Raw genomic sequence first — 18,452 nt, 5'->3', positions numbered from 1 at the left:
ATGCACAGCCTGGTCTCTGAACTGTTTGAGAGGTGAGAGTTCAGCTGGAGAGAGAGAGATGCACAGCCTGGTCTCTGAACTGTTTGAGAGGTGAGAGTTCAGGTGGAGAGAGAGAGATGCACAGCCTGGTCTCTGATCTGTTTGAGAGGTGAGAGTTCAGCTGGAGAGAGAGAGATGCACATAGAATAGCCTGGTCTCTGAACTGTTTGAGAGGTGAGAGTTCAGCTGGAGAGAGAGAGATGCACAGCCTGGTCTCTGATCTGTTTGAGAGGTGAGAGTTCAGCTGGAGAGAGAGAGATGCACAGCCTGGTCTCTGATCTGTTTGCAAGGTGAGAGTTCAGCTGGAGAGAGAGATGCACAGAGAATAGCCTGGTCTCTGATCTGTTTGAGAGGTGAGAGTTCAGCTGGAGAGAGAGAGATGCACAGCCTGGTCTCTGAACTGTTTGAGAGGTGAGAGTTCAGCTGGAGAGAGAGAGATGCACAGCCTGGTCTCTGAACTGTTTGAGAGGTGAGAGTTCAGCTGGAGAGAGAGATGCACAGCCTGGTCTCTGAACTGTTTGAGAGGTGAGAGTTCAGCTGGAGAGAGAGAGATGCACAGCCTGGTCTCTGAACTGTTTGAGAGGTGAGAGTTCAGCTGGAGAGAGAGATGCACAGAGAATAGCCTGGTCTCTGAACTGTTTGAGAGGTGAGAGTTCAGCTGGAGAGAGAGAGATGCACAGAGAATAGACTGGTCTCTGAACTGTTTGAGAGGTGAGAGTTCAGCTGGAGAGAGAGAGATGCACAGCCTGGTCTCTGATCTGTTTGAGGGTGAGAGTTCAGCTGGAGAGAGAGAGATGCACAGAGAATAGCCTGGTCTCTGAACTGTTTGAGAGGTGAGAGTTCAGCTGGAGAGAGAGAGATGCACAGAGAATAGACTGGTCTCTGAACTGATTGAGAGGTGAGAGTTCAGCTGGAGAGAGAGAGATGCACAGCCTGGTCTCTGATCTGTTTGAGGGGTGAGAGTTCAGCTGGAGAGAGAGAGAGATGCACAGCCTGGTCTCTGAACTGTTTGAGAGGTGAGAGTTCAGCTGGAGAGAGAGATGCACAGCCTGGTCTCTGAACTGTTTGAGAGGTGAGAGTTCAGCTGGAGAGAGAGAGATGCACAGAGAATAGCCTGGTCTCTGATCTGTTTGAGGGGTGAGAGTTCAGCTGGAGAGAGAGAGATGCACAGAGAATAGCCTGGTCTCTGATCTGTTTGAGAGGTGAGAGTTCAGCTGGAGAGAGAGATGCAGCCAGAGAATAGCCTGGTCTCTGATCTGTTTGAGGGGTGAGAGTTCAGCTGGAGAGAGAGAGATGCACAGCCTGGTCTCTGAACTGTTTGAGAGGTGAGAGTTCAGCTGGAGAGAGAGATGCACAGCCTGGTCTCTGAACTGTTTGAGAGGTGAGAGTTCAGCTGGAGAGAGAGAGATGCACAGCCTGGTCTCTGAACTGTTTGAGAGGTGAGAGTTCAGGTGGAGAGAGAGAGATGCACAGCCTGGTCTCTGATCTGTTTGAGAGGTGAGAGTTCAGCTGGAGAGAGAGAGATGCACATAGAATAGCCTGGTCTCTGAACTGTTTGAGAGGTGAGAGTTCAGCTGGAGAGAGAGAGATGCACAGCCTGGTCTCTGAACTGTTTGAGAGGTGAGAGTTCAGCTGGAGAGAGAGAGATGCACAGCCTGGTCTCTGATCTGTTTGAGAGGTGAGAGTTCAGCTGGAGAGAGAGAGATGCACAGCCTGGTCTCTGATCTGTTTGCAAGGTGAGAGTTCAGCTGGAGAGAGAGATGCACAGAGAATAGCCTGGTCTCTGAACTGTTTGAGAGGTGAGAGTTCAGCTGGAGAGAGAGAGATGCACAGAGAATAGACTGGTCTCTGAACTGTTTGAGAGGTGAGAGTTCAGCTGGAGAGAGAGAGATGCACAGCCTGGTCTCTGATCTGTTTGAGGGTGAGAGTTCAGCTGGAGAGAGAGAGATGCACAGAGAATAGCCTGGTCTCTGAACTGTTTGAGAGGTGAGAGTTCAGCTGGAGAGAGAGATGCACAGAGAATAGACTGGTCTCTGAACTGATTGAGAGGTGAGAGTTCAGCTGGAGAGAGAGAGATGCACAGCCTGGTCTCTGATCTGTTTGAGGGGTGAGAGTTCAGCTGGAGAGAGAGAGATGCACAGCCTGGTCTCTGAACTGTTTGAGAGGTGAGAGTTCAGCTGGAGAGAGAGAGATGCACAGCCTGGTCTCTGAACTGTTTGAGAGGTGAGAGTTCAGCTGGAGAGAGAGAGATGCACAGAGAATAGCCTGGTCTCTGATCTGTTTGAGGGGTGAGAGTTCAGCTGGAGAGAGAGAGATGCACAGAGAATAGCCTGGTCTCTGATCTGTTTGAGAGGTGAGAGTTCAGCTGGAGAGAGAGAGATGCACAGAGAATAGCCTGGTCTCTGATCTGTTTGAGGGGTGAGAGTTCAGCTGGAGAGAGAGAGATGCACAGCCTGGTCTCTGAACTGTTTGAGAGGTGAGAGTTCAGCTGGAGAGAGAGAGATGCACAGCCTGGTCTCTGAACTGTTTGAGAGGTGAGAGTTCAGCTGGAGAGAGAGAGATGCACAGCCTGGTCTCTGATCTGTTTGAGAGGTGAGAGTTCAGCTGGAGAGAGAGAGATGCACAGCCTGGTCTCTGAACTGTTTGAGAGGTGAGAGTTCAGCTGGAGCGAGAGAGATCAGCTGGAGCAGAGAGATGCACAGCCTGGTCTCTGAACTGTTTGAGAGGTGAGAGTTCAGCTGGAGAGAGAGAGATGCACAGAGAATAGCCTGGTCTCTGAACTGTTTGAGAGGTGAGAGTTCAGCTGGAGAGAGAGAGATGCACAGCCTGGTCTCTGATCTGTTTGAGAGGTGAGAGTTCAGCTGGAGAGAGAGAGATGCACAGCCTGGTCTCTGAACTGTTTGAGAGGTGAGAGTTCAGGTGGAGAGAGAGAGATGCACAGCCTGGTCTCTGATCTGTTTGAGAGGTGAGAGTTCAGCTGGAGAGAGAGAGATGCACATAGAATAGCCTGGTCTCTGAACTGTTTGAGAGGTGAGAGTTCAGCTGGAGAGAGAGAGATGCACAGAGAATAGCCTGGTCTCTGAACTGTTTGAGAGGTGAGAGTTCAGCTGGAGAGAGAGAGATGCACAGCCTGGTCTCTGATCTGTTTGAGAGGTGAGAGTTCAGCTGGAGAGAGAGAGATGCACAGCCTGGTCTCTGATCTGTTTGCGAGGTGAGAGTTCAGCTGGAGAGAGAGAGATGCACAGAGAATAGCCTGGTCTCTGATCTGTTTGAGAGGTGAGAGTTCAGCTGGAGAGAGAGAGATGCACAGCCTGGTCTCTGAACTGTTTGAGAGGTGAGAGTTCAGCTGGAGAGAGAGAGATGCACAGCCTGGTCTCTGAACTGTTTGAGAGGTGAGAGTTCAGCTGGAGAGAGAGAGATGCACAGCCTGGTCTCTGAACTGTTTGAGAGGTGAGAGTTCAGCTGGAGAGAGAGAGATGCACAGCCTGGTCTCTGAACTGTTTGAGAGGTGAGAGTTCAGCTGGAGAGAGAGAGATGCACAGAGAATAGCCTGGTCTCTGAACTGTTTGAGAGGTGAGAGTTCAGCTGGAGAGAGAGAGATGCACAGAGAATAGACTGGTCTCTGAACTGTTTGAGAGGTGAGAGTTCAGCTGGAGAGAGAGATGCACAGCCTGGTCTCTGATCTGTTTGAGGGGTGAGAGTTCAGCTGGAGAGAGAGAGATGCACAGCCTGGTCTCTGAACTGTTTGAGAGGTGAGAGTTCAGCTGGAGAGAGAGAGATGCACAGCCTGGTCTCTGAACTGTTTGAGAGGTGAGAGTTCAGCTGGAGAGAGAGAGATGCACAGCCTGGTCTCTGAACTGTTTGAGAGGTGAGAGTTCAGCTGGAGAGAGAGAGATGCACAGCCTGGTCTCTGAACTGTTTGAGAGGTGAGAGTTCAGCTGGAGAGAGAGAGATGCACAGCCTGGTCTCTGAACTGTTTGAGAGGTGAGAGTTCAGCTGGAGAGAGAGAGATGCACAGCCTGGTCTCTGAACTGTTTGAGAGGTGAGAGTTCAGCTGGAGAGAGAGAGATGCACAGAGAATAGACCTTTTTTTGACCATTTATGAATTTGTTATTCAATGCGTTTCTAAGGGCTATCGTAGTAAAGACCAATAACTATTTTTTTTTTTATACCTTAAGGGGTGCTAAAATTCCAAATCAAATAGCTAAATGATTCATAGTATGACCATATTAAACCAATATGTCAGCTTAGCACCCCCCCCCCCAATGTCTTAGACTCTAAATAATTAATGAAGCTGGTTACTGGTGTGGTATACGCCCTCATATTCCAGTCTGTGCCAGGGAAACAGTCCTGTAGCTTAGCATCTGTGTCATCAGACCACTTCCATATTGAGCACGTCACTGGTACTTCCTGTTTGAGTTTTTGCTTGTAAACAGGAATCGGGAAGATAGAGTTATGGTCATATTTGTCAAAGGGAGGGCTAGGGAGAGCCTTATATGCGTTTCTTGCCAACTCCTATGGTCATTGTCACGCTGTTGTGGTGTTAGCAAGACAGCTCAAAGATATCATAACTACCCACAGAGAGATATCAGCATGACACATACATGATTAAATACGGTAACTCTCATCTTTGACCCACACACTTCTTGAGGTTATTACTGTACATTTGCTGAGAAAAATGTTTGACGTTGGTTGGTTGGTTGGTTGGTTGATTGATTGATTGGCTGATTAATTGGTTGTTGTTGTTTTTTCTTGATTGACTAATTTCCAGGCTGTCAGGCAGTGAGGAAGTAGAGGAGGAGGGACAGTGGAAGCTCTACTTCAAACTCTACTGTTTCCTGGATGTCGAGAGCATGCCCAAGGAAGGGGTGGAGTTCGCTTTCATGTTCGAACAGGTCAGTTCCTTCCTGGTCTGCCATTTTGCTACTATTAGACAGCATTTGGATAGAGAAATACAGTGTCAACACCTGGATAGAGAAATACAGAATAAAATGTTACATATAGTTGATAAGAAGAGGTACTTCGGGCGCTACCCTACAGTGCCAGAATACCTGGATCTAAATGTAAATGTAATAATGTATTTGAATGATAATGTCAATGTAATATATTAATGTATTTTAATGATAATGTCAAGGTAATATATTCATGTATTTGAATGATAATGTCAATGTAATGTTGTAATATACATGTCTCCTCCAGGCTCATGAGTCTCTGACCAGTGGTCACCTCCCGGCCCCAGAAGACACCCTGCAGCACCTGGCCGCTCTCAGGCTCCAGTTCCTCCACGGAGACAAGGCCCGGGTCAGCTGGTCTCTGGACACCGTCTACCCTGTAGGCAGGCTCCGCGCACGCATCCTGCACTTCACCAAGGTAGGTAATGCTCCATTCAGGGGGTGCTGCTCTGCGGCTTGACCCTTTGTGTGCGAGTGTGTGTGTGTCCATTGCGTGTCTGTGTCTGAGTGCTATTTGGGGAGGTTGACAACTGAGGAAGTTCCACATTTCCGTGGTGTATTGTTTTGCTTTGGTGAACTAATACAAGTGTATTATTTTGTATAGGTGGGCGCGGCCGGCGGGACGGGGCCAGGGGGCCACACCCTGGAGCGGAGGCGGACCAGCTTCCTGGACGGGACCCTGCGCCGCAGCGGGCTGAAGACGGGCTCCATGAAGAAACAGAAGATGGAGGAGGAACAGGTAGCCTAGCGGTTAGAAGAGGAACAGGTAGCCTAGCGGTTAGAGGAGGAACAGGTAGCCTAGCGGTTAGAGAAGGAACAGGTAGCCTAGCGGTTAGAGGAGGAACAGGTAGCCTAGCGGTTAGAGGAGGAACAGGTAGCCTAGCGGTTAGAGGAGGAACAGGTAGCCTAGAGGCTAGGCCAGGAACAGGTAGCCTAGCGGTTAGAGGAGGAACATGTAGCCTAGCGGTTAGAGGAGGAACAGGTAGCCTAGCGGTTAGAGGAGGAACAGGTAGCCTAGCGGTTAGAGGAGGAACAGGTAGCCTAGCGGTTAGAGGAGGAACAGGTAGCCTAGAGGCTAGGCCAGGAACAGGTAGCCTAGCGGTTAGAGGAGGAACATGTAGCCTAGCGGTTAGGCCAGCAACAGGTAGCCTAGCGGTTAGAGGAGGAACAGGTAGCCTAGCGGTTAGAGGAGGAACAGGTAGCCTAGCGGTTAGAGGAGGAACAGGTAGCCTAGAGGCTAGGCCAGGAACAGGTAGCCTAGCGGTTAGAGGAGGAACATGTAGCCTAGCGGTTAGGCCAGCAACAGGTAGCCTAGCGGTTAGGCCAGCAACAGGTAGCCTAGCGGTTAGAGGAGGAACAGGTAGCCTAGCGGTTAGAGGAGGAACATGTAGCCTAGCGGTTAGAGGAGGAACAGGTAGCCTAGCGGTTAGAGGAGGAACAGGTAGCCTAGCGGTTAGAGGAGGAACAGGTAGCCTAGAGGCTAGGCCAGGAACAGGTAGCCTAGCGGTTAGAGGAGGAACATGTAGCCTAGCGGTTAGGCCAGCAACAGGTAGCCTAGCGGTTAGAGGAGGAACAGGTAGCCTAGCGGTTAGAGGAGGAACATGTAGCCTAGCGGTTAGAGAAGGAACAGGTAGCCTAGCGGTCAGAGGAGGAACAGGTAGCCTAGCGGTCAGAGGAGGAACAGGTAGCCTAGCGGTTAGAGGAGGAACAGGTAGCCTAGCGGTTAGAGAAGGAACAGGTAGCCTAGCGGTTAGAGGAGGAACAGGTAGCCTAGCGATTAGAGGAGGAACAGGTAGCCTAGCGGTTAGAGGAGGAACAGGTAGCCTAGCGGTTAGAGGAGGAACAGGTAGCCTAGCGGTTAGAGGAGGAACAGGTAGCCTAGCGGTTAGAGGAGGAACAGGTAGCCTAGCGGTTAGAGGAGGAACAGGTAGCCTAGAGGCTAGGCCAGGAACAGGTAGCCTAGCGGTTAGAGGAGGAACATGTAGCCTAGCGGTTAGGCCAGCAACAGGTAGCCTAGCGGTTAGGCCAGCAACAGGTAGCCTAGCGGTTAGAGGAGGAACAGGTAGCCTAGCGGTTAGAGGAGGAACATGTAGCCTAGCGGTTAGAGAAGGAACAGGTAGCCTAGCGGTTAGAGGAGGAACAGGTAGCCTAGCGGTCAGAGGAGGAACAGGTAGCCTAGCGGTCAGAGGAGGAACAGGTAGCCTAGCGGTTAGAGGAGGAACAGGTAGCCTAGCGGTTAGAGGAGGAACAGGTAGCCTAGCGGTTAGAGGAGGAACAGGTAGCCTAGCGGTTAGAGGAGGAACAGGTAGCCTAGCGGTTAGAGGAGGAACAGGTAGCCTAGAGGCTAGGCCAGGAACAGGTAGCCTAGCGGTTAGAGGAGGAACATGTAGCCTAGCGGTTAGGCCAGCAACAGGTAGCCTAGCGGTTAGGCCAGCAACAGGTAGCCTAGCGGTTAGAGGAGGAACAGGTAGCCTAGCGGTTAGAGGAGGAACATGTAGCCTAGCGGTTAGAGAAGGAACAGGTAGCCTAGCGGTTAGAGGAGGAACAGGTAGCCTAGCGGTCAGAGGAGGAACAGGTAGCCTAGCGGTCAGAGGAGGAACAGGTAGCCTAGCGGTTAGAGGAGGAACAGGTAGCCTAGCGGTTAGAGGAGGAACAGGTAGCCTAGCGGTTAGAGGAGGAACAGGTAGCCTAGCGGTTAGAGGAGGAACAGGTAGCCCTAGCGGTTAGAGGAGGAACAGGTAGCCTAGAGGCTAGGCCAGGAACAGGTAGCCTAGCGGTTAGAGGAGGAACATGTAGCCTAGCGGTTAGGCCAGCAACAGGTAGCCTAGCGGTTAGGCCAGCAACAGGTAGCCTAGCGGTTAGAGGAGGAACAGGTAGCCTAGCGGTTAGAGGAGGAACATGTAGCCTAGCGGTTAGAGAAGGAACAGGTAGCCTAGCGGTTAGAGGAGGAACAGGTAGCCTAGCGGTCAGAGGAGGAACAGGTAGCCTAGCGGTCAGAGGAGGAACAGGTAGCCTAGCGGTTAGAGGAGGAACAGGTAGCCTAGCGTTAGAGGAGGAACAGGTAGCCTAGCAGTTAGAGAAGGAACAGGTAGCCTAGCGGTTAGAGGAGGAACAGGTAGCCTAGCGGTTAGAGGAGGAACAGGTAGCCTAGCGGTTAGAAGAGGAACAGGTAGCCTAGCGGTTAGAGGAGGAACAGGTAGCCTAGCGGTTAGAGGAGGAACAGGTAGCCTAGCGGTTAGAGGAGGAACAGGTAGCCTAGCGGTTAGAAGAGGAACAGGTAGCCTAGCGGTTAGAGGAGGAACAGGTAGCCTAGCGGTTAGAGGAGGAACAGGTAGCCTAGCGGTTAGAGAAGGAACAGGTAGCCTAGCGGTTAGAAGAGGAACAGGTAGCCTAGCGGTTAGAGGAGGAACAGGTAGCCTAGCGGTTAGAGGAGGAACAGGTAGCCTAGCGGTTAGAGGAGGAACAGGTAGCCTAGCGTTAGAGGAGGAACAGGTATCCTAGCGGTTAGAGAAGGAACAGGTAGCCTAGCGGTTAGAGGAGGAACAGGTAGCCTAGCGTTAGAGGAGGAACAGGTATCCTAGCGGTTAGAGAAGGAACAGGTAGCCTAGCGGTTAGAGAAGGAACAGGTAGCCTAGCGGTTAGAGGAGGAACAGGTAGCCTAGCGGTTAGAGGAGGAAAAGGTAGCCTAGCGGTTAGAGGAGGAACAGGTAGCCTAGCGGTTAGAGGAGGAACAGGTAGCCTAGCGGTTAGAGGAGGATCAGGTAGCCTAGCGGTTAGAGAAGGAACAGGTAGCCTAGCGGTTAGAAGAGGAACAGGTAGCCTAGCGGTTAGAGGAGGAACAGGTAGCCTAGCGGTTAGAGGAGGAAAAGGTAGCCTAGCGGTTAGAGGAGGAACAGGTAGCCTAGCGGTCAGAGGAGGAACAGGTAGCCTAGCGGTTAGAGGAGGAACAGGTAGCCTAGCTGTTAGAGAAGGAACAGGTAGCCTAGCGGTTAGAGGAGGAACAGGTAGCCTAGCGGTTAGAGGAGGAACAGGTAGCCTAGCGGTTAGAGGAGGAACAGGTAGCCTAGCGGTTAGAGGAGGAACAGGTAGCCTAGCGGTTAGAGGAGGAACAGGTAGCCTAGCTGTTAGAGGAGGAACAGGTAGCCTAGCGGTCAGAGGAGGAACAGGTAGCCTAGCGGTCAGAGGAGGAACAGGTAGCCTAGCTGTTAGAGAAGGAACAGGTAGCCTAGCGGTTAGAGGAGGAACAGGTAGCCTAGCTGTTAGAGAAGGAACAGGTAGCCTAGCGGTTAGAGGAGGAACAGGTAGCCTAGCTGTTAGAGAAGGAACAGGTAGCCTAGCGGTTAGAGGAGGAACAGGTAGCCTAGCGGTTAGGCCAGGAACAGGTATTCTAGCGGTTAGAGGAGGAACAGGTAGCCTAGCGGTTAGAGGAGGAACAGGTAGCCTAGCGGTTAGAGGAGGAACAGGTAGCCTAGCGGTTAGAAGAGGAACAGGTAGCCTAGCGGTTAGAGGAGGAACAGGTAGCCTAGCGCTTAGAGGAGGAACAGGTAGCCTAGCGGTTAGAGGAGGAACAGGTAGCCTAGCGGTTAGAAGAGGAACAGGTAGCCTAGCGGTTAGAAGAGGAACAGGTAGCCTAGCGGTTAGAGGAGGAACAGGTAGCCTAGCGCTTAGAGGAGGAACAGGTAGCCTAGCGGTTAGAGGACGAACAGGTAGCCTAGCGGTTAGAGGAGGAACAGGTAGCCTAGCGGTTAGAGGAGGAACAGGTAGCCTAGCGGTTAGAGGAGGAACAGGTAGCCTAGCGCTTAGAGGAGGAACAGGTAGCCTAGCTGTTAGAGAAGGAACAGGTAGCCTAGCGGTTAGAGGAGGAACAGGTAGCCTAGCGGTTAGAGGAGGAACAGGTAGCCTAGCGGTCAGAGGAGGAACAGGTAGCCTAGCGGTCAGAGGAGGATCAGGTAGCCTAGCGGTCAGAGAAGGAACAGGTAGCCTAGCGGTTAGAAGAGGAACATGTAGCCTAGCGTTAGAGGAGGAACAGGTAGCCTAGCGTTAGAGGAGGAACAGGTAGCCTAGCGGTTAGAGAAGGAACAGGTAGCCTAGCGGTTAGAAGAGGAACAGGTAGCCTAGCGTTAGAGGAGGAACAGGTAGCCTAGCGTTAGAGGAGGAACAGGTATCCTAGCGGTTAGAGAAGGAACAGGTAGCCTAGCCGTTAGAAGAGGAACAGGTAGCCTAGCGTTAGAGGAGGAACAGGTATCCTAGCGGTTAGAGGAGGAACAGGTAGCCTAGCGGTTAGAGGAGGAAAAGGTAGCCTAGCGGTTAGAGGAGGAACAGGTAGCCTAGCGGTTAGAGGAGGAACAGGTAGCCTAGCGGTTAGAGGAGGAACAGGTAGCCTAGCGGTTAGAAGAGGAACAGGTAGCCTAGCGGTTAGAGGAGGAACAGGTAGCCTAGCGCTTAGAGGAGGAACAGGTAGCCTAGCGGTTAGAGGACGAACAGGTAGCCTAGCGGTTAGAGGAGGAACAGGTAGCCTAGCGGTTAGAGGAGGAACAGGTAGCCTAGCGGTTAGAGGAGTTTAGAGAAGCGTTCGAATCCCAGCTCCGACTGGAAACATCTGGTGTAGTCAGTGAAACCAGAGGGTTGCTGACAATCATCCTGGATATTGTCGCCTGTTGTTATGCCCTTGAGCAAGGTACTAAGTCTGGTTCTTGTTCAGATGCTAGAGATGTGGGTGAAGGAGGAGACGTCAGCCACCAGAACCTCCATCTTAGAGAAATGGTCCCGTCTCCAGGGATTGGACCAGCACACAGCCATGCTCAAATACATGAACATCATCAAGGAGTGGCCTGGATATGGGTCCACACTGTTCGACGTGGAGGTAAATGCATACATACAGGTGTAATGTAAAGTATTATACTGTGGTGAATAGGGCTAGGGATGATACTGTGGTGAATAGGGCTAGGGATGATACTGTGGCGAATAGGGCTAGCGAGGATACTGTGGTGAATAGGGCTAGGGATGATACTGTGGCGAATAGGGCTAGGGAGGATACTGTGGTGAACAGGGCTAGGGAGGATACTGTGGTGAATAGGGCTAGGGATGATACTGTGGTGAATAGGGCTAGGGAGGATACTGTGGTGAATAGGGCTAGGGATGATACTGTGGTGAATAGGGCTAGGGAGGATACTGTGGTGAATAGGGCTAGGGAGGATACTGTGGTGAATAGGGCTGGGGACGATACTGTGGTGAATAGGGCTAGGGATGATACTGTGGTGAATAGGGCTAGGGAGGATACTGTGGTGAATAGGGCTAGGGAGGATACTGTGGTGAATAGGGCTAGGGAGGATACTATGGTGAACAGGGCTAGGGACGATACTGTGGTGAATAGGGCTAGGGATGATACTGTGGTGAATAGGGCTAGGGACGATACTGTGGTGAATAGGGCTAGGGAGGATACTGTGGTGAATAGGGCTAGGGAGGATACTGTGGTGAATAGGGCTAGGGATGATACTGTGGTGAATAGGGCTAGGGAGGATACTGTGGTGAATAGGGCTAGGGAGGATACTGTGGTGAATAGGGCTAGGGAGGATACTGTGGTGAATAGGGCTAGGGAGGATACTGTGGTGAATAGGGCTAGGGATGATACTGTGGTGAATAGGGCTAGGGACGATACTGTGGTGAATAGGGCTGGGGACGATACTGTGGTGAATAGGGCTAGGGAGGATACTGTGGTGAATAGGGCTAGGGATGATACTGTGGTGAACAGGGCTAGGGACGATACTGTGGTGAACAGGGCTAGGGACGATACTGTGGTGAACAGGGCTAGGGATGATACTGTGGTGAACAGGGCTAGGGATGATACTGTGGCGAATAGGGCTAGGGATGATACTGTGGCGAATAGGGCTAGGGTGATACTGTGGCGAATAGGGCTAGGGATGATACTGTGGCGAATAGGGCTAGGGATGATACTGTGGTGAATAGGGCTAGGGATGATACTGTGGTGAATAGGGCTAGGGAGGATACTGTGGTGAATAGGGCTAGGGATGATACTGTGGCGAATAGGGCTAGGGACGATACTGTGGTGAATAGGGCTAGGGATGATACTGTGGTGAACAGGGCTAGGGATGATACTGTGGTGAACAGGGCTAGGGATGATACTGTGGTGAACAGGGCTAGGGAGGATACTGTGGCGAACAGGGCTAGGGAGGATACTGTGGTGAATAGGGCTAGGGATGATACTGTGGTGAACAGGGCTAGGGAGGATACTGTGGCGAATAGGGCTAGGGAGGATGCTGTGGCGAATAGGGCTAGGGAGGATACTGTGGCGAACAGGGCTAGGGAGGATACTGTGGTGAATAGGGCTAGGGATGATACTGTGGTGAACAGGGCTAGGGATGATACTGTGGTGAATAGGGCTAGGGAGGATCCTGTGGTGAATAGGGCTAGGGAGGATACTGTGGTGAACAGGGCTAGGGAGGATACTGTGGTGAACAGGGCTAGGGAGGATACTGTGGTGAACAGGGCTAGGGAGGATACTGTGGTGAACAGGGCTAGGGAGGATACTGTGGTGAACAGGGCTAGGGACGATACTGTGGTGAATAGGGCTAGGGAGGATACTGTGGTGAATAGGGCTAGGGAGGATACTGTGGTGAATAGGGCTAGGGAGGATACTGTGGTGAATAGGGCTAGGGAGGATACTGTGGTGAATAGGGCTAGGGATGATACTGTGGTGAACAGGGCTAGGGAGGATACTGTGGTGAATAGGGCTAGGGATGATACTGTGGTGAATAGGGCTAGGGAGGATACTGTGGTGAATAGGGCTAGGGAGGATACTGTGGCGAATAGGGCTAGGGAGGATACTGTGGCGAATAGGGCTAGGGAGGATACTGTGGTGAATAGGGCTAGGGATGATACTGTGGTGAATAGGGCTAGGGAGGATACTGTGGTGAATAGGGCTAGGGAGGATACTGTGGTGAATAGGGCTAGGGAGGATACTGTGGTGAATAGGGCTAGGGAGGATACTGTGGTGAATAGGGCTAGGGACGATACTATGGTGAACAGGGCTAGGGACGATACTGTGGTGAACAGGGCTAGGGAGGATACTGTGGCGAATAGGGCTAGGGAGGATACTGTGGTGAATAGGGCTAGGGATGATACTGTGGTGAACAGGGCTAGGGAGGATACTGTGGTGAATAGGGCTAGGGAGGATACTGTGGTGAACAGGGCTAGGGAGGATACTGTGGTGAACAGGGCTAGGGAGGATACTGTGGTGAATAGGGCTAGGGAGGATACTGTGGTGAACAGGGCTAGGGAGGATACTGTGGTGAACAGGGCTAGGGAGGATACTGTGGTGAATAGGGCTAGGGAGGATACTGTGGTGAACAGGGCGTTGGAGGATACTGTGGTGAATAGGGCTATGGAGGATACTGTGGTGAACAGGGCTAGGGAGGATACTGTGGTGAATAGGGCTAGGGAGGATACTGTGGTGAATAGGGCTAGGGAGGATACTGTGGTGAACAGGGCTAGGGAGGATACTGTGGGGTATTTGATTAATTCATTCCTTTAACTTTGTATCTGACCTGCTGTATGTCTCTGTCTCCTCAGTGTAAAGAAGGAGGCTTTCCTCATGACCTGTGGCTGAGTGTGAGTGCAGAGAACGTGTCGGTCTACAAGAGAGGAGAACCCAAACCTCTGGAGACGTTCCCCTACGAACACATCATCTTCTTCGGATCTCCCCAGGCCACGACTTATAAAATCACAGTGGACGACAGAGAGATGTTCTTTGAGACACCTCTGGTACAGTATTACACCACAATACAACATTATAGAAGCAGTAGCCTGGTCCCAGGTCTGTTTATAACACCTGATTAGAAATGCTTTGCAGGCTTTCAGTAGCCTGGTCCCAGGTCTGTTTATAACACCAGATTAGAAATGCTTTTCAGCCTTTCAGTAGCCTGGTCCCAGGTCTGTTTATAACACCAGATTAGAAATGCTTTTCAGCCTTTCAGTAGCCTGGTCCCAGGTCTGTTTATAACACCAGATTAGAAATGCTTTTCAGCCTTTCAGTAGCCTGGTCCCAGGTCTGTTTATAACACCAGATTAGAAATGATTTTCAGCCTTTCAGTAGCCTGGTCCCAGGTCTGTTTATAACACCAGATTAGAAATGCTTTGCATCCTTTCAGTAGCCTGGTCCCAGGTCTGTTTATGCTCATGCCAAGATGTTTGTCTAGACAATGAATGACAGGGAGTTGACACGATAGCAAATAGACTGGTACCCCAGGCTAGCCTTTCAGAACGTCAACCAACTAGGCCTTGTGTGGCTGTTATGATGCCTCTAAACACATACAGTTCAAAAAAGTTTGGGGTCACTTAGAAATGTGCTTGTTTTTGAAAGAAAAACAAAATGTTTTGTTCATTAAAATAACATAAAATTGATCAGAAATACAGTGTAGACATTGTTAATGTTGTAAATGACTATTGTAGCTGGAAACGGCTGATTTTTAATGGAATATCTACATAGGCGTACAGAGGCCCATTATCAGCAACCATCACTCCTGTGTTCCAATGGCACGTTGTGTTAGCTAATCCGAGCCAGTTTGCGCTGTTCTGTGAAGGGAGTAGTACACAGCGTTGTACAAGATCTTCAGTGTCTTGGAAATGTCTTGCATGGAATAGCCTTTATTTCTGAGAACAAGAATAGACTGACGAGTTTCAGAAGAAAGTTATTTGTTTCTGGCCGTTTTGAACCTGTAATCGAACCCACAAATGCTGATGCTCCAGATACTCAACTAGTCTAAAGAAGGCCAGTTTTATTGCTTCTTTAATCAGGACAACAGTTTTCAGCTGTGCTAACATATTTGCAAAAGGGTTTTCTAATGATCAATTAGCCTTTTTAAAATGATAAACTTGGATTAGCTAACACAACGTGCCATTGGAACACAGGAGTGATGGTTGCTGATTAATGGGCCTCTGTACTCCGTTTTCCTTGCTGTTAAAACTGTACCCTCTGTGTTGTTTCAGGTTGGAGAGATCACCAAGATCATGAAAGCCTACATCAACATGATAGTGAAGAAGAGATGCAGTGTCAGATCTGTGTCCAGCTACGGAACCAACTGGATCAGGTGATTAGGGACAGGACAGGACACAGCCCAGCTTGCTTCCCACCGCCCCAGGCTAACAGGACAGGACACAGCCCAGCTTGCTTCCCACCGCCCCAGGCTAACAGGACAGGACACAGACCAGTTGACCTCCCACCGCCCCAGGCTAACAGGACAGGACACAGACCAGTTGACCTCCCACTGCCCCAGGCTAACAGGACAGGACAGGACACAGACCAGTTGACCTCCCACCGCCCCAGGCTAACAGGACAGGACACAGACCAGTTGACCTCCCACCGCCCCAGGCTAACAGGACAGGACACAGACCAGTTGACTTCCCACCGCCCCAGGCTAACAGGACAGGACACAGCCCAGCTGGCTTCCCACCGCCCCAGGCTAACAGGACAGGACAGGACACAGACCAGTTGACCTCCCACCGCCCCAGGCTAACAGGACAGGACACAGACCAGTTGACCTCCCACCGCCCCAGGCTAACAGGACAGAACACAGACCAGTTGACCTCCCACCGCCCCAGGCTAACAGGACAGGACACAGCCCAGCTTGCTTCCCACCGCCCCAGGCTAACAGGACAGGACACAGACCAGTTGACCTCCCACCGCCCCAGGCTAACAGGACAGGACACAGACCAGTTGACCTCCCACTGCCCCAGGCTAACAGGACAGGACAGGACACAGACCAGTTGACCTCCCACCGCCCCAGGCTAACAGGACAGGACACAGACCAGTTGACCTCCCACCGCCCCAGGCTAACAGGACAGGACACAGACCAGTTGACTTCCCACCGCCCCAGGCTAACAGGACAGGACACAGCCCAGCTGGCTTCCCACCGCCCCAGGCTAACAGGACAGGACAGGACACAGACCAGTTGACCTCCCACCGCCCCAGGCTAACAGGACAGGACACAGACCAGTTGACCTCCCACCGCCCCAGGCTAACAGGACAGGACACAGACCAGTTGACCTCCCACCGCCCCAGGCTAACAGGACAGGACACAGACCAGTTGGCTTCCCACCGCCCCAGGCTAACAGGACAGGACACAGACCAGTTGACCTCCCACCGCCCCAGGCTAACAGGACAGGACACAGACCAGTTGACCTCCCACCGCCCCAGGCTAACAGGACAGGACACAGACCAGTTGACCTCCCACCGCCCCAGGCTAACAGGACAGGACACAGTCCAGTTGACTTCCCACCGCCCCAGGCTAACAGGACAGGACACAGACCAGTTGACCTCCCACCGCCCCAGGCTAACAGGACAGGACACAGTCCAGTTGACTTCCCACCGCCCCAGGCTAACAGAACAGGACACAGACCAGTTGACCTCCCACCGCCCCAGGCTAACAGGACAGGACACAGGCCAGCTTGCTTCCCACCGCCCCAGGCTAACAGGCTAACAGGACAGGACACAGACCAGTTGACCTCCCACCGCCCCAGGCTAACAGGACAGGACACAGACCAGTTGACCTCCCACCGCCCCAGGCTAACAGGACAGGACACAGACCAGTTGGCTTCCCACCGCCCCAGGCTAACAGGACAGGACACAGACCAGTTGACCTCCCACCGCCCCAGGCTAACAGGACAGGACACAGACCAGTTGACCTCCCACCGCCCCAGGCTAACAGGACAGGACACAGTCCAGTTGACTTCCCACCGCCCCAGGCTAACAGGACAGGACACAGACCAGTTGACCTCCCACCGCCCCAGGCTAACAGGACAGGACACAGTCCAGTTGACTTCCCACCGCCCCAGGCTAACAGGACAGGACACAGACCAGTTGACCTCCCACCGCCCCAGGCTAACAGGACAGGACACAGGCCAGCTTGCTTCCCACCGCCCCAGGCTAACAGGCTAACAGGACAGGACACAGACCAGTTGACCTCCCACCGCCCCAGGCTAACAGGACAAGACACAGACCAGTTGACCTCCCACCGCCCCAGGCTAACAGGACAGGACACAGTCCAGTTGGCTTCCCACCGCCCCAGGCTAACAGGACAGGACACAGCCCAGTTGACCTCCCACTGCCCCAGGCTAACAGGACAGGACACAGACCAGTTGACCTACCACTGCCCCAGGCTAACAGGACAGGACACAGCCCAGTTGACCTCCCACCGCCCCAGGCTAACAGGACAGGACACAGACCAGTTGACCTCCCACCGCCCCAGGCTAACAGGACAGGACACAGACCAGTTGACCTCCCACCGCCCCAGGCTAACAGGACAGGACACAGACCAGTTGACTTCCCACCGCCCCAGGCTAACAGGACAGGACAGGACACAGACCAGTTGACTTCCCACCGCCCCAGGCTAACAGGACAGGACACAGACCAGTTGACCTCCCACCGCCCCAGGCTAACAGGACAGGACACAGACCAGTTGACCTCCCACCGCCCCAGGCTAACAGGACAGGACACAGACCAGTTGACTTCCCACTGCCACAGGCTAAAAGGCTAACAGACTAGCAGGATAGGACAGGACACAGCCAAGCTGGCTTCCCCCGCCCCAGGCTAACAGGCCAAAAGGCTAACAGGATAGGCCAGGACACAGTCCAGTTGGCTTCCCACCGCCCCAGGCTAACAGGCTAGGACAGGACACAGTCCAGTTGGCTTCCCACCGCCCCAGGCTAACAGGCTAGGACAGGACAGTCCAGTTGGCTTCCCACCGCCCCAGGCTAACAGGCTAGGACAGGACACAGTCCAGTTGGCTTCCCACCGCCCCAGGCTAACAGGCTAAAAGGCTCACAGGACAGGACACAGTTGGCTTCCCACCGCCCCAGGCTAACAGGACAGGACACAGTCCAGTTGGCTTCCCACCACCCCAGGCTAACAGGCTAAAAGGCTCACAGGACAGGACACAGTCCAATTGGCTTCCCACCGCCCCAGGCTAACAGGCTAAAAGGCTAACACTACAAGGCTAAAATTCTTTGAAGACAAGAGGGACTGTTCTCCTCAACCCAGATGTCTGGATAACTGAAAGCTGTTAATCAGCTACTCAATATCTTGTTCACCTCCATTGACAACAAGGAATCTCATCTAGAAGATTCTAAGAACTGTAGGACCGTAGTCTCTCATTGCATATATATGTGGTAAAGAGGTCAATGGAACTCTAACAAAACAATGGAAATGCCATGGAAACGTGTGGGGGAAAGATCCAGATTCTCCTCATTGCCCCCCAGCAACATTAGCCTACGTTTAGGCTATTGTTTCACACTCTGTTGAGGTAGAAATCGAAGTCAACCCCAATACATGTTAATTTCATCGTCACCAATCAGCTGCGTTAAAGTTGAAAACTACTTTGACTACCACTACCAATTTCTGTATGCTAGCTATGCTACCAGCTTATACGAATGGGAGTTACTATTTAG

General features: G+C 52.2%; 1 protein-coding gene across 1 annotated transcript in view; it reads left to right on the top strand.

The window, feature by feature from the left end:
• The window catches only part of LOC115127140 (unconventional myosin-X-like), a 322,940-nt gene extending 307,672 nt beyond the window's left edge, over positions 1 to 15,268 (top strand). Inside the window, exons 37-42 of the mRNA XM_065016386.1 lie at positions 4,811 to 4,934; positions 5,239 to 5,409; positions 5,596 to 5,730; positions 10,693 to 10,854; positions 13,581 to 13,772; positions 14,997 to 15,268. Coding sequence (XP_064872458.1) covers positions 4,811 to 4,934; positions 5,239 to 5,409; positions 5,596 to 5,730; positions 10,693 to 10,854; positions 13,581 to 13,772; positions 14,997 to 15,101 — 889 coding nt within the window. The 3' untranslated portion in view covers positions 15,102 to 15,268. The remainder of the gene's footprint in view (positions 1 to 4,810; positions 4,935 to 5,238; positions 5,410 to 5,595; positions 5,731 to 10,692; positions 10,855 to 13,580; positions 13,773 to 14,996) is intronic.
• Positions 15,269 to 18,452: the final 3,184 nt, after the last annotated feature.

This window comes from Oncorhynchus nerka, linkage group LG3 (genome assembly GCF_034236695.1).
Source record: "Oncorhynchus nerka isolate Pitt River linkage group LG3, Oner_Uvic_2.0, whole genome shotgun sequence".
Taxonomy (NCBI): Eukaryota; Metazoa; Chordata; class Actinopteri; order Salmoniformes; family Salmonidae; genus Oncorhynchus; species Oncorhynchus nerka.
Note: the sequence above shows the minus strand (reverse complement) of the source record. Positions and strands in the feature narration are given on the sequence as shown.